Source organism: Saimiri boliviensis, chromosome 1, assembly GCF_048565385.1.
Source record: "Saimiri boliviensis isolate mSaiBol1 chromosome 1, mSaiBol1.pri, whole genome shotgun sequence".
Classification (NCBI taxonomy): domain Eukaryota; kingdom Metazoa; phylum Chordata; class Mammalia; order Primates; family Cebidae; genus Saimiri; species Saimiri boliviensis.
This window is the reverse complement of record NC_133449.1, coordinates 174,179,923-174,199,902: the sequence shown is the minus strand read 5'-3', so window position 1 is coordinate 174,199,902 and position 19,980 is coordinate 174,179,923. Positions and strand designations below refer to the sequence as shown.

Genomic DNA, 19,980 nt, shown 5'->3' with positions numbered 1-19,980 from the left:
GGGTTATTGTGAGGATGAAGTAAGATAATGCATGTAACAATCTCTGGCACTTATTAAATGCTCACTAGATTATAATTGTCATTGATAACAATAAGAAGACATTTGTTAACTAATTACATGTTTGATCCTTATTGAATTGGCACACGTTCAGTCTAAATAAATTTCTTCATCCCAGGTTAAGAAAAGCTAGGGTTGGGGTGAAGTCATGGTGAGTTTGGGATTATAAGAAGAATCAATCTTGTCTCATATTTCATCCACTCCGTCAAACCAGAATCGCCTGCCTTTTCATGAGAGTCTATCAATATTTAATGTATGGGTGTCAGTTGCTGTAAACTGACCATACCCCAGCAACAACTTGAATTAATTATATGCCGGACGAGAGAAAATAAAATGCCTTTTTCTCAGAGGCCCAAGTTTCACTGGCTGCACGGAAGGCTGGAAACCACAGGGTGAACTTTCTGCTGATGGAGGACGCTGAGAAGAAGCTGAATCAGAAGAGTGATGGCAAACCCCGGAAAGTACGATTTAAAATCTCCTCCTCCTACAGCGGTCGAGTACTGAAGCAGGTCTTTGAGGATGGGCAGGAATTAGAGTCACCAAAGGAGGAATACCCTCACAGTTTTCTCCAGGAGTCCCTTGAACCAATGGATGGTGTTTATGGGTCTGGGGAAGCCCCCAGGCCCCAACTGTGCTCCCCTAAGCTGACTGCTCAGAGGATCAGTGTGTTTAGAGAGGGTAATGCCTACACTTTGGCGGGCGGCCAGCCTCCTCTGTTCAACAATTACAAGGCGAATGACCATAAGGTTGGTATTGTACATGACATATAGGCTTTAAGTGTTTAGAGAAACACCTAAATGGTTCAGATTTGTGTCTTGCTCACCTTCTGGTACCAACCAGAGCTATTGATGCACCAAATGGGAAACTGTTATTAGACGAATATTTCTGGGGTAAAAATAACATGCTTGCTGACTACTAATTGGAAGTGCAATGAGCATACATAGTATTCAAATTCCATCCAAGGTAATACATTGTAATTGGATCCTTGAGTTTTCCCGGAATGTAAATTAAATAAAGGTGCAGTGGTTTTCAGGTTGTCAGACTGCAGTTTTTAGACAATTATGCGACATTTTGTTTCCTGAAAGAGCAAAGTATTTGAAAGTGCTCACTTTACTCCAGCCAATTATTCAGCTTGCAGTTTATCCACGTCTTGTTTTTTACCCTTATTGCCTTCCTCCTACTGCCTGCATTGTCTATTTATTTTGCCTTTCCATTGCTCATTAGCATTGACTCTGGGTAGTTGGAGTCCTGGGAAGAGATGGTGAAATGCAAATCAGCCAGAGGAGATGTTATGTGGGGAAGAAGTTTGAGCTAATGGTTTAATTGAAATGTGTTTAATTTATGAATTTCAATTACTTCCCAGTACCATGGATAATCAAAAGCCCATACATGGTTTTCTTTTAAGCTAGAACCTGGAAAATATTCACTGATATTCAAAAATTCATAGGAGATGTATATATGCTGTTAGTGGGAAAACAAATGCCTTTTAAAAAAGATTAAATACAATTATATAACGTATCTGTGTTATTAATGAATAGTACAGCAGGATGTGTTCTCATCTTTAAAGTGTGAAAGCCAGATAATTACTCTTGAATTATTTTTATTGTTAGTTTCCTAAGGGAATAGATAATACATCTATTGCAGACAAATGTATTTTTGGCTTTACTGGCATTGGTAAAAGTATAATTATGGGCATGTTCACAATTACCAAAGATAACATTAGGTTTCTTTTTGATATTAAAGGGGGCTGAACTTAATGACCTCTTATCTTAATGGGTGTATTACAAAGTGTTATCACATCTTATCTCTATCTGTATCTATCACGTTGGGTCTTCACCATAACCATGGGGAGAAAGGCAAACTATGGTCATTCCCATTTTGCAGATGAGAAAAACTGAGTGCCAAGTTGTTAAGGGATCCATTTGATACTACGGGGTCATTGGATACAGAGTCAGAATAAGAATCCAGATCTTCTTATTCCCCAAATGTTTTGCTTTAGGGCATGTTCCTTTTTTAGAGAACAATGTGATTATATAATAATAATAATAGGCCGGGCGCAGTGGCTCAAGCCTGTAATCCCAGCACTTTGGGAGGCCGAGGCGGGTGGATCACGAGGTCAAGAGATCGAGACCATCCTGGTCAACATGGTGAAACCCCGTCTCTACTAAAAAAAAAAAATACTAAAAATTAGCTGGGCATGGTGGCGTGTGCCTGTAATCCCAGCTACTCAGGAGGCTGAGGTAGGAGAATTGCCTGAACCCAGGAGGCGGAGGTTGTGGTGAGCCAAGATCGCGCCATTGCACTCCAGCCTGGGTAACAAGAGCGAAACTCTGTCTCAAAAAAAACACAAACAAACAACAACAACAACAACAAACAAACAAAAATAATAATAATAATAATAATAATAACTACCATTTGTTGAGTGCTTATTATGTCCTAGGTACTTAGCTAGTCTTGTACTTATACTATATCTTTTTAACTATGTCTCATTTGTAAGTTTAGAATTTCCGAAGTCACAGTTCATGCAAACCTTTTACAAGACCCAGTAGATAAATTTTGGGTTGCTTGATCTTCATAAGTTATGTGCAAAATTTAACATTTATGTAAATGTATCATTTTTTTTTTCTTTTTTAGACACAGGGTCTTGCTCTGTCACCCAGATCGGAGTGTAGTGGTATGTTCATAATGCACTGCAATCTCAAACTCCTGGGCTCAAGGGATCCTCTTGCTTCAGCCTCTCTGGTAGCAGGACTATAGAATTTATAAATCTAGATAAATGAGTCTTCATGGCAGCACAGATCAGTTGGTTAGAACACAGTACTCTACATGTTTTAGAGGCCATGTTGAAGGTTCTATTCCTGCTTGGCCTCATTATCTCAGGTTCCTTTGTTTCCTGATCAAGTGCCCCATCCCAATCATAGCCAGCTTCTGAAAATGAAAGTGGCCAGGATGGATTCATGCAGCTCCACTTACTGGAACTACTTGTCAATGTGGTATTTATGAAAAAGAAGGAAATGAGAGCTAATGTCATGATTTTTTAATAACAAATCCAATTGTAAAACACCTCCTAGTAAATATTGGCTATAAGACCACATTGGGTAGCAATTAAGTGCAATAATTCAAAGCAAGAGCTCTGAACTCAGATATATGTACACCATCGTTCATAAAAGCGTTATTCTCAATTGTCTAAAGATGGAAAGAATCCAAATGTCCATAGACTGATGAATGGATAAACAAGATGTGGTATGTACACACAACACAGTATTATTCAGCCTTGGAAAGGAAGGACATTGTACACATGCACAATGTGGTTAACTCTTGAAGACGTTATACTAAATGAAATAAGCCAGTCACGAAAACACAAATACTGTATGATTGAACTTATCTGAGGTACCTAGAGTAGTCAAAATCATAGAGACAGCAAGTAGAATGGTGGATGGCAGGGGCTGGGCATAGACGAAAAGAAGGGTTACTGTTTAATGGATACAGAGTTTCAATTTGGGAAGAAGAAAACAGTTCTAGAGATGAATGGTGGTGATGGTTTCACAGTAATGTGAATGCACTTAATGCCACTGAGCTATACGCTTAGAAAGGTTAAGATGGTGAATTCTATGATATGTACAGGTTACCATGATAATAATATATACATTTTTTTTTTTTAAAAAAAAAGGGCTTTGATGCCAGTCAAACCTGAGCTGATGTTCAGTCCTACCCATTTACTGTGTGAGCTTGAACAAACTAGTTAATCCTGTTGACCTTCAGCATCATTGTGATATGAGGGATATCAAAGGACTTAAGAGAGTTGTTGTGATGATTTTAAAAGATAACACATAAAAAGGTCTTAGCATTGTGCCTGGCACATTTTATGTGCTTAGCACATGATACCCACCATTGTAATAATGAGCAAGTTCTTATCAAAGAAATGTTGAGTCTTAAATTTTATAAGATGGGTAGAGAAAAAGGTTATAAATAATCAAAATATTTTAAGCAATTAAAATGGGCTGAAGTTTATAAGGTTCAAAGAAAATGTCAAGGAAAAAGGAAGGGAGGTAACATTTACTGAACACCTACTTTATACATATTGCGTAATTTCATCTTCACAAGATTTCTTGGAGAGTTTTGCAGATTGGAAAAACGGAAGTTCATAAGGGTTAACTGACTTGCAAATCTCACACAGTTGTCAAATGACATTTTAATACAGTCTGAACTCAGGTCTGTCTATTTCCAAAGCCCACTGAATTTCTAGTACCCAATAAGCATTTCTGCATTTAAAAATGGAGCAGTGGGCAGGTTTAATAGTGCCTGATCAATAATCTCTAGGCATGTTGCCACAGACACCAGAGTATTTACAAGTGCTCAATCACATAGGTTGCCATTCTGCATGCTAGGAACGGAAATGAAAAATTCTTGGCTCTGTCCTGGCCTTCTATCATGCAGGAGTGAGTGTTCCTCACTGACATTTGATGTAACCATATAATGGGAACTTTCATTACACCCAGAGAGTTTTCTTTTCTTTTTTTTTTTCTTTTTTTTGAGACGGAGTTTGGCTCTTGTTACCCAGGCCGGAGTGCAATGGCGTGATCTCGGCTCACCGCAACCTCCGCCTCCTGGGTTCAGGCAATTCTCCTGCCTCAGTCTCCTGAGCAGCTGGGATTACAGGCACGCGCCACCATGCCCAGCTGATTTTTTGTATTTTTAGTAGAGACGGGGTTTCACCATGTTGACCAGGATGGTCTCAATCTCTTGACCTTGTGATCCACCCACCTCGGCCTCCCAAAGTGCTGGGATTACAGGCTTGAGCCACCGCGCTCGGCTTACACCCAGAGAGTTTTCTTACACACAAGGAAGAATTTGCCATCAGGGTAACTAAAACTGAAACACATCTTAAAAGTGATTTCAGACCTTCCATCTTTGGGGTACATTAAAAGATAAACTTGCTCACGCCTGTAATCTCAGCACTTTGGGAGGCCAAGGTGGGTGTATTACGAGATCAGGAGTTTCAGATCAGCCTGGCCCCAACATGGCAAAACCCTGTCTCTACTAAAAATACAAAAAATTAGCTGGGCATGGTGGTGCACGCCTATAATCCCAGCTACTTGGGAGGCTGAGACAGGAAAACTGCTTGAACCTGGGAGGCGGAGGTTACAGTGAGCTGAGATTGCACCACTGCACTCCAGCCTGGGCAACAGAGCAAGACTTCATCTCAAAAATAACAATAAAAACAAAACAAAACAAAAACTTGCTATCTTGGGTGTATCAGACATTGAGCAGCTCAGAAACGGGTTTGCAGTAAGTGATTTCAGATTAGCGTATTGAGAGTTTTGTCTTGAAAAAAGTCAGCTCTAGAGATGAAAAACTTCCTAGTAACTGAACCTTGTTGGCTGTTACTGGAAGTAGAAATGGAACCTTCCAAAAGTACCACCATCCTTATCTTCTGATATTCAGAAACTGATAGTACAGAGTGTGAAATAAGAATCCAGCCTGCATAAAACAATAGGAAATGGAAGCTGCTACACGATCCCTTGAAGAAAGGAAGAGAAAATAGGGCCAGTTAGGAAGCTTGTGGCTTAATAAATAATTATTGAAAACTCCACTGGTGTTTCCTGAAAGAGACCCTGAATATCGAAGTCTTGCTTAAGCCAGGTTTTGGTTGAATATACAAGGGTTATAAATACAAGGGCTCAACTACAGCATTTAAATAGATTTGGTTTATATAGTTCTGTAAGCAGGGCAGAATATTTCATGCTAAGGTATTTAGTTGTATAGTATGATTGTGCATGTACTCCCGAAGAATAGTTTTAAATAATAACAATGGCAACAATTCTCACAATCTGCATAGTATCTCCAGCTTTTGCAAATACTGTTTTATATATTTTTCATGGCACCTTCCACCCCTAGAAGTTGATATAATTAGCCTCAAGAATGAAAATAAAAATATTTAACCATAGGAACATTGCTCAATCAGCAGAGAAGCCAATAGAGTGTTGGGGAAGGGTACTGAGACTTGGGTTCCTAAGCATGAACTCTTATATTACTAGATTTGGGGATGTCAGAGGCTCCTTGAAGGGAGACTGGGGCAATTGGATGGCACTCAGGAGTCTCAGGACAGCACATGTTCACCATCTAGTTTGGAAACATTTCTGTATTTTAATCACTAGCTTGTCTGTGGTGATGCCTACCAGCTGGACGTCAGCCTCTTTGCAAATGAGCAAACTGAAATTGAGAGGGTACATGACTTTCCTATATCTCACAATCACACTATACAACTGAATACTTCAGCATGAAATATTCTGCCCTGCTTACAGAACTGTATAAACCAACTCTATTTAGATGCTGCAGTCAGACAGTCTTGTATTTAAAGTAATTTCTAAACAGTTACCCTCCAGTCCTCTCTACTGCATTGTGGTATTGCCCAGGTTTATTCCTGAGCAAATGATTAAATAACACCATTCAAGAGAACAAAAGCTATTAATAATGATGCTTTAGATGTCTATTTATTGGCATAGATAATTTTCATATTATATAACTAATGAAAAAATAGGTTACAACAGAGTATATGTTATGATTCTATTTTTTCAGGAGGAAATACTTTTGAATAGTGTGATACAGCTGGTAAAAATATGGGCTTTAGGGTGACAGATGGGTTCCAATTCTAGTCACAGTGCCCTAGTAACTCTGTCAACTTAGTGAGGCATTTAACCCCACTGAGGCTCAGTCTCCTCAATTTAAAATGTGGAAACCATAGCATCTGCCACATAGGGATGTTTGGGGAGAAACTGAGGCAATGTTGGTAAAATGCTTAGCATGATGCCTGACACACAAAGAGTGCTCAATAGGTGGCATCTACTAATATTATTATTTATGCTGATAAAAAATTAGAGAGATATTTATATATAAAAAAAAGGTGTTCCTCTGTATTTATTAAACACTCATTGTACCCAGCCCTGCATTAGCTGTTGCGGTACGCAGTACGAATAGAAGCTCTAGCCCCTGCCCTCCAGATTTTCATACTCTGAGTAGTTCAGCTTTGATTGGTCACCATCAACAGGAAGAAGGAAGCTAGTTTTCATGGCTTTTAGAGAGAGCAAACAGACCAGGGAATGAACTGTGACTTTGGGGTCTGATGGGATCACCAGTGCTGGGTGATAGAAGTTCCTCCTTTGCTGTTTCCTGGTATGTTGGACAGGTTCTGCAGCTCTCTACTTGGTGATTGGTAGTAAAGTTTCCATGCTCATTCTCCATTTCTCTAGCCCCTACCTATCATAGATTTTGGAAAGATAATCATCTACACTAATAACCTGAAAATCATTCGAACCCCTATGGACAAGAGAGACTTTGTGAGGAAAATTCTCCAGAATGAAGAGGACGCTAAGGAAGAGTCTCTGATGAGCAAAGAAGAAAGCTATGGAGGCAGAGGACAGCATGAGAGGCCTTTGGTGGAGGCAGAGAATACATTCCCCCATAACCGGTATACACAGGTGTGTTGGGGAGCTTGACTATCCTACTCGGAGCTGGCCCTACAGCAATGGTCTCCAGGCTGGCTTGACTGTGCACTGCTTAAGTAAAACCTTTTGAATATGAATACTTAAGATATCTAAATTTGAAGATATGAGAATTTTAACATTTGTTATATTTTAACGGTACACTGTTAGCAATAGCAATTATAAGTCCATATTTCAAATACTTTAAATTTTTAATTTTTTGGCTGACTTCTTTTTAGACCTGATTAAATATTTATTGTTTTCACTGTGCAGTGTGGCTTATGAACAGCTGGTTCTAGAGGTGGAAAAAATAAATCAACCCTAACTTTTCTTATGGGTTCACTTGTTCTTCTATTATTGCTGTTATCCTTGATCCATAGTCTTCTTGAGGACATCATGTAAAGTAATGATTACATTTGGCAGGTTAGTTTGGCTAAAACTAAGGAGTATCATTTGTAAATCCACTAGACCAGGCACAAGTCAACTGCAATATGTTAAAATGTGCTGAAAGTGAACAAGTGAGTTGGATGCTACTGTCAGCAGCATTTGAATGACAGTCTTACTCCAGGGTCCCTTGGGTACCATGCTTGTCTAGTGACTGCCTGACCTAATATGGCTGTCAGTGTCCACAAGTTTATTAAAAGTTAGTATAAAAATTCTTTTAAAATGATAATAAAGCTCAATATCTTGCCTAATTTTAGATAAAAGTAAATATAAATAGTTCCAATGTTTTCCTCTCATATGCCTTAGAAGTGTGCACATACCACCTTGGAAACCATTGCTCAGATATGCTCAGACCAGGGGCAGGAGGGCTGATACTCAATAATTCACAGTGTGAGGTTGGGGGTGGAGGAGGCAATTTTGATGAATTTAAGCCAAAAGAGTAAAAGCTTGGGTAGCTGGAGAAATGTTTTCTGTCTCTTAGATTCCATCTCTTGGGACTTGATATTTTCTGTGAGATTCACTTTAACTTCCTGGGATTGCTATGGAAAAATGGATCAGGGGCTTTCTGGAACTTGAGTGATTCCTCCATTCTGGGAGGATTCAGATGATAAGAAGGGCACGACTGGGCTTTGAGTGATGGCCTTAGACAAGAGGCACCAAAGGCTCCTTCTTATCTGATTTCTTCCATATCACAAATCTATCTACCTCTACACAATTTCTCTAAAATCTACTTTTTTCTTTCTTCCTTTCTACCTCTTCTTCCCTTCTCCTAGACACAAGCAACCAGGACTCTACCAAAAGGTTCTGAAAGTTCTGCTCACATCCATTCACATCTCTTTCCAACCAGCCCTTACACTCTAAAAGATATTTTTAAATGCAATCTGATTAGGTCACCCTGTATTAGTCCACTTTCACACTGCTATAAAGATACTACCTGAGACTGGGCAATTTATAAACAAAGGAGATTTAATTGACTCATAGTTCCAAATGGCTGGGAAGGCCTCAGGAAACTTACAATCATTGTGGGTGGTGAAGGGGAAGCAAGGCACGTCTTACATGACAGTAGGAGAAAGAAAGAGAGACAGGGAGTGTGAGGAAGGGCCATGCTTTAAAACCACCAGCTCTGGTGAGAACTCACTTATCATCATGAGAACAGCATGGGGGAAACTGCCCCCATAATCCAATCACCTTCCACCAGGTCCCCCACTTGACACATGGAGATTACAATTCAAGACGAGATTTGGATGGGGACACAGAGCCAAACCATATGTATCACCCCCTCTAAGTGTCTTTTCATTGCTTGGGATAAAACCCCAAACTTGTTACTTGTCCTAGGAAGCTCTATGTAGCCTGGCCTCTGCTGGCCCCTCCAGCAGCATCTCTCACACATCTCTTCTCATGCTCTTGCCCCAGACACACTGCCCATCTCCCCATCTCCATCCCTCATATATTATTTTCTCTTTCCTACTAGAGGCAAATCCCCTCTACCTGGAATGTCCCCAGACTCCCCACCATCTTGTCTTCAGCTTCTGAGATCTCAGAGGAGACATCACTCCCTCAGAGGGATCTTCCCTGGCTTCCGTGAGGAAAAATTCCTCTAGGATTGACCTGTCAGGGCACCTTACACCCGTCCTGACAGCTGCAATCTTACTTTAATGTGTGTGAGTATTTGGTTGGTGTTTGCTCTTCCCAATTAGGTCTCCATGAGGGCAGGCCTGGCCATGTTTATATTGGGTGCAACATTGTAGTTCCAGTATCAGAAAAATAGAGCCTGGCATATAACAGGTAATCAGTGAATATTAGTCAAATGTTTGTGGAAAGAATACTGGAATTTGAGACCAAAGTGCCAGCTGGTAAGAAGTCTTTGGCCATTACCTTCTCTCATCTTCTATGCTGAACTATTACGAACCTAGTCTGTGCCAGGTGTGGCGGCTAATGCCTGTAATCTCAGGCAGAGGAGGGAGGATCCCTTGAGCCCAGGAGTTCAAGACTAGCCTGAGCAACATAATGAGATCTGTCTTTACAAAAAATTAAGCGGAGGAAAAAAAAGAACCTAACCTGGCAGCAGGAAGATGATTGAACATGGTGCTCCAAAGCTATATAATTCTTTAATTCTATTACTTATGATACTATATTGTAAGTTGCAGGAGCATATGTTTTCAGAAGACAGCCAGAAATGATAAAAAGCAGGTCATACTGCAGGCCTGAGTGAAAAAAGCAAGAGTAAGCCTGATATGACAATTACCTTTAAATTGAATTTGGAGAGAGCTGAGTTTTTTGGCTGTAATGCTGTAAACTAGGACAGAGGTGTGCAACAGAAGTTTGCTGTGAAAGGTTATACTTCACTTGTCTGTCCTATAAACTCTGTTTTAAATTGTTATTTGTTTGCCCAATCCCTCATGCAGCAAATGTTCAGACAAGTTTTCTTCTAAAAGAGAAGGTCAAAGAACATCAAGGAGCCCCTTCTGACCAAGAGCCCCTTTCTTCTGTTAGATGGAATGGGGCAGCAGTGAGAATCTGATGAAAGAGCAGGGCAAGGCTGAAAGCCGGGCCAGGATTGAGCCTCTGTATTAACTATCAAAGAAGAGGAGAGGAATAATTGAATTGAGCCATAGCAAAAAGTGGAAAGGGAAAAATTTGGCTTTGTGCTCAGTGGATTTGAGGCCATGAATTGTCTGGGTTTCTTTATGCTTTATGTGATCTCACTTTGAGATAATAGTAATAATCATCTCATCATAAGCATAATAATAATCATAGTAGCTGCCATTTATTGAGGGCTCACAATAGCCAGGCACCATGACCAATGCTCCATGATATAGTTCATTTAACTGTTACAAGAATCTTGTGAGGTAGATATTATTAATAGTCACATTCTGCAGTTAGGGAAACTGAGGCTCAGAGAGGTTAAGTAACTTGCCAGAGGTCACTAGAGCCAGTAGTCAAATATAAGTCCATCTGTTGATCAGTCTTATGACCATAACCACCATATTATGCAGTCTCAATTGGTGTTGGTTACCATCTTCAGTGCTACACAAGCCCTGGAGTCTGCAATAAAAGATCAGGCCCCTCTTCTTGGTCAGAGAGCTAGTAAAAGGTGGATTGGTGGGTCTCTTGGGTTCTAGAACCTAAGCTATGCTGTGCAACTATGTTCTATATCCTACTAAATATTTTCTGAGAATAATTTAAACGATACAGAGAAAGAAAGAAAGAGGCTTATATTATACAAGTCTTGTATAGAGTGGTGCTCCTTAAATACTTGCTGAATTAGCTGAATCATTAAAAAGAGAGTAAGTGGTTGAAGAGAGTGATAACCCAGAATTAGAATGGAAACTCCAGTGAAACTTCAAATAATGTAGTACACTCTAGAACTATATGACATTAGATATAATTTGATGGAAGACTTGTTCTTATTCTCTATAGCAGGCTTACTAGGTCATTTCATTAATCTTTCAATATCTGATCAGGCATTTTATGCAAATGAATTTTTGGATCACATGTATAGCATTATGGTAGGATTTTACTGTACTTTCTCTGGCAGTGTGGACTTATGTTATTAAAATCTCACTGCTATGAAGTACAAAGCATAAAACCTAATGGATTTGGCAGGAAATGAATCATGGGAATTAGCTTTAAGAATATTTTGGCAAATATCTTTATTTTAAATACTTTAAGAAAAAAAATTATCCATTGTTAATATTAATTAACATATGGGAGCAATCAACAAAATATTAACAAAAGGGTACATATACATTATTTGAGTTTTTGTCAGTTGGGTAATGACTTCTATTCCTTAAATCTAGAATACATAGGCTGGGTGCAGTGGCTCAAGCCTGTAATCCCAGCACTTTGGGAGGCTGAGGTGGGTGGATCACAAGGTCAAGAGGGTGAGACCATCCTGGTCAACATGGTGAAACCCCGTCTCTACTAAAAAATACAAAAAATTAGCTGGGCATGGTGGCACATGCCTGTAATCCCAGCTACTCAGGAGGCTGAGGCAGGAGAATTGCCTGAACCCCAGAGGCGGAGGTTGCGGTGAGCCGAGATCGTGCCATTGCACTCCAGCCTGGGTAACAAGAGCAAAACTCCATCTCAAAAAAAAAAAAAAAAAAAAAATCCAGAATACATAAACTTTAGTAGCTTCTTAGGCACTTTGCAGCATGATGGAGCTGTTTTCAAAACTTATGCCTTCCTTTTCAGAGATTATTTTTATTCTTAGTTTATAAAAGAAAGCTGTAAGAGTTGGGTAGAGCTACCTAGTGAACTGTTGTCTTGTTGCTCCCTAGAATTTAAGGACAGGAAGTGTTCTCCAGACATCATCGTTCATTCGTTTATTCATTTGGCACAAACAGCGTGCCAGGCACTGCACTAGATGTTTGGGAAGAGACAATGAAATGGTACAAGTCCTGTCTAATCAACAGAAACTTTCATTGGAGTATGGGACACCTGTCATGCCAGGGGTAGTACAAGTGGCCATGGGGGTGGCGGGACTCCTGGTCTAGAGGTGTGGGTGGGCAAGGCTTCCTGGAGGAAGAGCTGCTAAGCTGACTTCTGGGGACAAGCAGGAGTTGGCTGGGTTGGGAGTGGGGAAAGGTCCATGGAGACCAAATGCAGAGAGGCCCATGAACAAGATCCTGATGAAAGAAGTGACAAAAATTTTAAATCAGCCTAGGGAACTGAGTTTCATCCTGAGGTTTTATCTGGAGGGCAGGTGTTCATTAAAAAGCTTTTCTGAGTGCTTTCTATGTGGCAATCACTACTGCAGGCAACTTAATGAGCTTGGCATCAGTGAGGAGAACGTACCACAAGACCAGAGGCATGGGTCCACACTGAGTTCATGCCAGAGTCAATGGGCAGTTGGGCTAGGATTGTGGTTGTGGGATGAAGAAAGCAGGATGGATTTGAGATTTTCAGAAGCTGAAATGGACAAGACTCAGTACTGGATTCACCAGGTTTCAATCTAGTATCTCCCCTTATTTCTGGGAAGATTCATAGTCTATAAGGAATGCCAAGATCACCAATTTCCTTAAGATATCTGAGGGGAGAGCAAGACAAGAGCCAAAGAATATTTTCTGGAGAGTGGGAGTCAAGAATTGGAGATTTGTTAGCAAGGTTTAGAAGTGAACTAACTTTTATGGTGAATCTATGATTTGATAGATAATATTGCATTACATAAATTCTCTCATTTAATGTTCTACCTACTCAGAAGGGTAAGCATTATTATTCACATTCTATAAGTAAAGGAATAGATTGGGAGAGGCTAAGGGAACTTTTTAAGTTGCACAGCTGCTGGCAGATAATAGCCTCACTCCTACTCTATTAACTCCAAAGTACAGAGCTCTTAGTCACTGGGCCTTAGCTCTCAAAGAGAATAAAGATATAAGTACTGCAAGCATTCAGAGTTAAGCTTTGAAGGATTGTAACATTTATTGATTCACTGATTTTTCCACTCAGTCTCTCAGTCACACAAAAGTCTTTCTTGAGCACTTACTATGGACAACTACAATGAGGAGCTGTGTACATAGGCATTAGGAGCGTCAATTCTGGTGCTCTAATCCCTGGGATGAAAACCAACCTCTTCCTCTTTCAAGCTGTGTGTGTGACCATTGGCAAATAACTTCTCAGTATCACATTTTCCCATCTGCAACACAAGGATGATAATACTTACACTATCTCACTGGGATTTTTGTGAGGATTAGACAAATGATATATAGGAAGCTCTTAGAACTGCACCTGGCACCTATCAGGCATGCAACAAGGGTTCACTTGTAGTATTTGGCAATGAGGAAAATAAAGTCCTTGCCCTTTATGGAGCTTACAGAAGAAAAGGCCAGAGATAGTGACAAGGGCAATGAAGATCATGAAGTCTTAGAATGCAAAGTGTGGTGACAAGAGATGCTGTCTTAGAGATGTCCACCAGGGGAATTCTCTCTGTTAAAATTGCTGTTACTATTCTGGGTCCCAGCCGATTATCTCACTGACATTCGTGGGAAGCATTTTCCTCTATTCTGCCCCAGCCTTTGCAGAAGCCTAGTGCTGTTTTGACCTGCATGTGAACAATGGACTTGAACTGCTGCTCTAACTAAACCCTAACCTGTCTCTTGCAGGAAGGGGATCTTCCCGAGGACAGCTGTTTTCACTGCCGAGGGTCGGGCAGTGCCACCTGCTCTCTGTGCCACGGCAGCAAGTTCTCGATGCTGGCCAACAGATTTAAGGAGTCCTATCGGGCCCTGAGGTGCCCTGCCTGCAATGAGAATGGCCTACAGCCTTGCCATATTTGCAATCAATAGCCTGTGGCTTTTGCATGTCCACTGTTATCTTACCCTCCCTAAAGTTATTTCTAATAAACTATCCCCTTCTCCTCCTCCTGCCTCTCCCAGCAAGGAGGCCACGGTGGCTGCAGTCACTCCCACTGCTGGCAAAATTCAATTATCTGATGACATTTTGTGAGGTTGGTAACATCTCTGTGTGAGTCTAAGTGGCAGGGGCATTTTCGAATTAGAGTTTGCTTTGAAACTGATTCTAAAATTATCCTTCCAGGATGGTGTGAGTGTATCTCACTTGACTTAGCTCAGTTTTCTCCTTGTTTCAGTGAAGAAATATATGCACACTTCAAGCATCGGTTGGGGGTTATTTTGCAAAATTATACGGTGAGAAAGGAATAAAAAAGGCAGGTTTCTGATGAACTGAATTCTCATTGCTTATAATGCATCTCAAATGATTATTGGTCAAATTGAATTTCTGATTAAGCCGAAGAGGAAGGGGACAGCCGATGTTAAACGCACTAGCAGGCCACGGCAAGCAAAACAGGATGCTCATTCTGGAAGGCCAGGGAGCCTTCCCTTTCAAAGATTTAAACCTCTCCTGTGTGGTGTGCTTGGATATTTATGCAGACAGTGAGCAATACTATTTCTTAAGTCAAGATGAGGTAAGACATTTTCATGTGCCTCTAACTACTGAGGTTATAAGCCAAGTCAAAGCTATTTATGATAAATTTGGTGCTCAAATATGTGTGTATGACATAACTTCTTCCAGCCCCTGAATTACTACCAAATAAATAAACCCATTTTAAGTCTAAAATCTAGCCATGATCTCTTCATAAAGGATTGCAGATATTTTATAGATTACCTCCTGGAAATCTCTAAAAGAAAAAATGAACCAAGGCTGATTTTTAGCAGTAATGTTTTTACTATCTGTGAATATGCATAGTAAGGATGATCCTTTCCTCTTGAGGTTGGCTTTAAAATTAGAACATACTTTTATTAATGAACTTTTGTAGCTCTAACACCCACTCCCCAAGCCCCTTAAGAATAACACTGCAAAATGGATCTCTTGAGGCCTGTTGCGTTCTGTGGTAATAATTTTGATTTTACAGCTTAATAATTTCTCAAGATTTGTTTGTTATTCTCTAATACTCAGCTTTTAACATAATTTAACAATGGAATGCTTCTCAGGCAATATAAGTACTTCTAATAAAAAAGATCAAAATATTTTCGAAGCCATGATAGTTTTGCCTGTCCTTTCATACTTAGGACTTACCATGTTGCTCACCAGCTTTCTTTGCTTCTGTGCTTCACTATTATACCTTCTGCCTCTGTTTATGTTTTCTCACAGCTGTTGGCTCTTCTGCCTTTTCAGTATAGAGGAAGGAGGGATGTAGAGAGAACTTTAAGCGTTATTTTGCCTTTTTTCTTTTTTTTTTGGAGACAGTCTGCTCTGTTGCTCAGGCTGGAGTGCAGTGGCCCCATCTCAACTCATTGCAACCTCCGCCTCCTGGGTTCAAGCGATTCCCCTGCCTCAGGTTCCCAAGTAGCTGGGATCACAGGCACATGCCCCAACTCCCAGCTATTGTTTTGTAGTTTTATTAGAGACAGGGTTTTGTCATGTTGACCAGACTGGTCTTGAACTCCCAACCTCAGGTGATCCACCCATCTCAGGTGATCCACCCACCTCAGCCTCCCAAAGTGCTGTGATTACAGGCATGAGCTCCCAAGCCTGGCCCTATTCTACTTTTTGACTGGAACATTCCATCACAACTATTGTTTGAGCCCTGCTGCATGCAGAACAGTATTTCAAAGTACTTGTGTGTTACTCAGAGAGGCATCATCCCTTTGGTATCTCACGGAATTTACAGTTTTAGAGCAGGAAAAAGATACATAATTACAATGCACTGTGACAAGTGCTGGGATAGGATAATTACGGGGAGCATTTGGAGCAGGCAGAAGGGGCATCTAATTTAAGCCTTGGGATTATGGTGGTTGCCCAGAAGAAGAGGTATGAGCAACTTCAGCTTCTGTGAAGAGCCTTTAATGTTTTTCATCATATAATAAATAACCTACTAGTGATCACATTTATTGTGTTCATTCCACAAGTATTCATTTATTATTGTGGTAGGAATACTTAATATGAGATCTACTCTCTTAATGAATTTTTAAGTGTACAGTATGTTATTGTTGACTAGCCACAAGTATTTATGGAGCACTGAGGATGTATCAGAAGACAAAAGAAACTAAACGCTCCTGCGAGCTTACATTTTGGTGAAGGAATATAGACAAATATATGGATTTATGGGAATAATATATATGTTTATGCAATAAATATAACCTATAGAAAATATATACATTTATAGATAATAAGCTGCGTATATATAACACATACATTACACACACACACATATATATATATATATATATATATATATATATATATACACATACATGTAATGTATAGTTGTATTAAAAAGGCTTTATCCCTTTTCTGATGAAAAAACAAAACACTAAGGGGGAATGGAGGATTAGAAGAGGTTTCAATTTTTGTCAGGGCGCGGTGGCTCATGCCTGTAATCCCAACACTTTGGGAGGTTGAGTCGGGTGGATCACCTGAGGTCAGGAGTTTGAGACCAGCCTGACCAACACAGTGAAGCCCTGTCTCCACTAAATACAAAAAATTAGCTGGGCATCATGGCATATGCCTGTAATCCCAGCTACTTGGGAGGATGAGGCAGGAGAATCGCTTGAACCCGGGGGGCAGAGGTTGCAGTGAGCCAAGATTGTGCCATTGCTCTCCAGCCTAGGCAACAAGATTGAAACTCCAGAATGGAACTCCATTTCAAAAAGAAAAAAAAAAGAGGTTGCAATTTTAAAATTAGCTTGCAGGGAGGCTCCTTGAAAAGGTGCCATTTATCAGGTTGAGGTTGATGTCCAGGAATATAAATTTAAAATTAAAATTAAAAAATAAGAAAAGGTGTCATTTAAAGAAAGGCCTAAAGGAGTTAGAGAGTGAGCTGGGAAGGTGTCTGGAGTAAGATTATATCAGGCAGAGGAAATAGCAAACGCTAGACTCGGGAAGCAGAGTGCCGTAATCTTGAAGATAGAACCACAAGCTCTATTTACTGTCCTTTGAACTCAGGAAGATTGCTATGACCCACTGTTTGCAAAACAAAACCTGAGTTATTTGCCTATTACTAGAGACAAGTTTGCACTATAATATCCACTTCCCGATTTTGTGAACTGCAAGTATTTGCCAGTGGGTTGGGCAGGGTTGGGGTAAGTTTAGGACAGGTCAGCCAACTGGTCCTCCTTTAAGACTAAGAGAATCCCTTCGGAGCTAGAAACAAACACGGAGGTTAAAAAATATCATCAAAGTGCTGCTGTGATTAAAATAATACTATATCCTTAGAAAAAAAGCTCAAAAAATTTAAATAAATACATGTCTTAAAAATGTAACATTTATCCATTCATTTATTCATTGAGTAATTTTTTGTTAGATTTCTACTATGTTCTGGGCATTTGTACTAGGTCCTCAGAAGACAAAGATGAAAAAGGATTTAGTATTTATCTTTAAGGAAATTACAGTCTTGGGCTTCTAGTTCTCATAGTAAATGAATTTGGTCCCACAATTTGGAAAGGACACCTTCACTACTTCAGTAACTTTCATTCGTCTGCTTGAGGTCAAGTTAGCTCCCCCAGGTTTGGGGACTGTGTTTGTTACAAAATGTATGTATGCATTTATTTAAATTAATAAGCACATATCAGCCTTTACTGCCCGCAAGACATTGCTCTAAGCAGTTCACACTTAGCCAGCTCCTAAACCATCTTAAGGTTGAATTAATTCAGTTTTTTGATCATCTCTTAGTCTCCCCCATACTGTTCTTTTCCATGCCATGCTCACCTACAGTAAATACACAGGCTCTTTTTGTGATCCTCACAAATATCTTGCTTTACTAGTCCTTTGTGGATATGATAAACTGTACTGAAACTGGAGATCTACTTAGGGGGCTAATACTGCATCATAGTAATGAGGTAACTTCTCAAGACTTCTGAGGACTTTGTTGGCCACTTAGCACCCTTCTACTGATTCCTCCTTCCCTCTGTGCCTTCCCATCCCAGCTGACCCTTATTCTTCTTACTCTGTTGCCAGAATGACTCATCTTTATGGCCCCTATTTCCAACTGTGGCTCAGCCTCAAGGCCTATCTACTCTTCACATGCAAAGATCTGCAAAGCCAGGAAGCTTATGGCAGTATATCCCCCTCCCTACCTGTCTTAAGGGGCTCCATGGAGCAGGAAGGGCAGAGTCCAAAGGCTTTAAACCTTTGCCCCCATAGCAACTCTACTTTTTCTTCCTTGTTTTCATTTTGGTTTCCAGGTAAGAGCCCTGCTGAAGAGAGCATAGTACATTTAAAAATTTTTGAAAACAGAGTTAAGTATTTACTTTGTGACCCATACTTTACTTTTCCAAATTAAACTGGCCAAAGACACCATTTAAGCTTCAGTTCATAGGTACGATGATATTTTTCTATTCTAACTCTTCCACAAATATGAATTGCTCTGGTAATATATTCATTTAGACGACTGCTGACATTTGTAAAAAAAAATTCTGTGGTTCACTAGAGCTTAATCGGAGTGAATTTTATGCTAAAGGTAAATGTGAAAGAAATGTTCGCAGTTGTTTTTAATCACCTGTCCTCATTAGTTGCATCTCCTTATTTTCTAATTAAACACAGTAATTATAGAGAGTTCACATTCATGCAATTATGTGAGAGAGAAATGGAGTTATGTCAGTGTCAAAATTATGGCATATAATTACTGCCTGTGTTAAAGAACACATAAAACCAAGAGAAGCTGTAGAAACGTCATACAGTAGAACTTCCTTATTGCTTGAGAATTGGGGAAAGCAGGGAGGAAAGGGGCAGTTAAATCAGACCTTGACTAAACTAGAATCTATGTTTATCTCCTTTTACACTATAAGTTTGCTCTGTCCACAGTCCCCTTAACATCCCTTTTATCCAGCTCCCAGACACATTTTCCTCCATCAGTGATTATTTCCCAGATTAGGGCTGCTAATTCACACTAAGGTGTAAATGACTAATAGATAATTGACCATGCTGCTTTTTTAGTTTCAAAGTGTTATAATTTTTGAAGGCCTCCTGTGTGTCAGGCCATGTGTAAGATACAATCAGTCACACAGATGAAAGAGACGCAACATCTTCTCTTACGGACATCATGGTCTCACAGGGAATTAGAGAATTAAATGAACATTTGCAAACTAAAATAATACATGCCATAGGAGGGGGAGAGATTGAGCTTGGTTAACTCTCCTTTCATTGTTGATCTCCCTCATTCAGCTTTGAGCTTCTTGAGGGCAGGAACTGTGGCCATGCGTCATTCTATCTCCAGCATCCACACAGTGCTTGGTGCATAGAAGGTGTTCTATAAGTACGTGGTGGTTTGGTGTTTGCAGAGACATGACATTTAATTGCACATACAGGGCCCTCAGTATATTGTTGTCTTATGGGTCAATGCCTTGTGAAAATTTCACCAGTGGACAGCTTCTAAAATGGCTCCCATTGATCCCCACCTCGTGGTATTCCTGGCCCATGTAATCCTTTCCCTTTGCGTGTGGACTGGACCCAGTGACTTACTTCTAACAATAGGATATGGCAAAAGTGATGAGATGTCACTTTGGAGATTTGGTTGTCAAAGACTATGACTCTTTTTCTG

At 40.0% G+C, this 19,980-nt stretch overlaps 1 protein-coding gene across 1 annotated transcript; it reads left to right on the top strand.

Annotated features, from left to right (window-relative positions):
• The first annotated feature begins 418 nt into the window (after positions 1–418).
• On the top strand, positions 419–15,469 carry GRXCR2 (glutaredoxin and cysteine rich domain containing 2). Its single transcript, XM_003920560.3, has 3 exons — positions 419–803; positions 7,308–7,535; positions 14,087–15,469. The coding sequence occupies exons 1-3, from the start codon at positions 465–467 to the stop codon at positions 14,267–14,269; spliced, it is 750 nt and encodes a 249-aa protein (XP_003920609.1). The 5' UTR covers positions 419–464; the 3' UTR covers positions 14,270–15,469.
• The last annotated feature ends 4,511 nt before the right edge of the window (positions 15,470–19,980 follow it).

Bases quoted from the DNA above. Each gene is read 5' to 3' on its own strand.
- GRXCR2 (XM_003920560.3), top strand. From the start codon at position 465: ATGGAGGACGCTGAGAAGAAGCTGAATCAGAAGAGTGATGGCAAACCC. The intron at 804-7,307 runs GTTGGTATTGTA...CCATTTCTCTAG, and splicing joins ACAAGGCGAATGACCATAAG to CCCCTACCTATCATAGATTT. The intron at 7,536-14,086 runs GTGTGTTGGGGA...TGTCTCTTGCAG, and splicing joins CCCATAACCGGTATACACAG to GAAGGGGATCTTCCCGAGGA.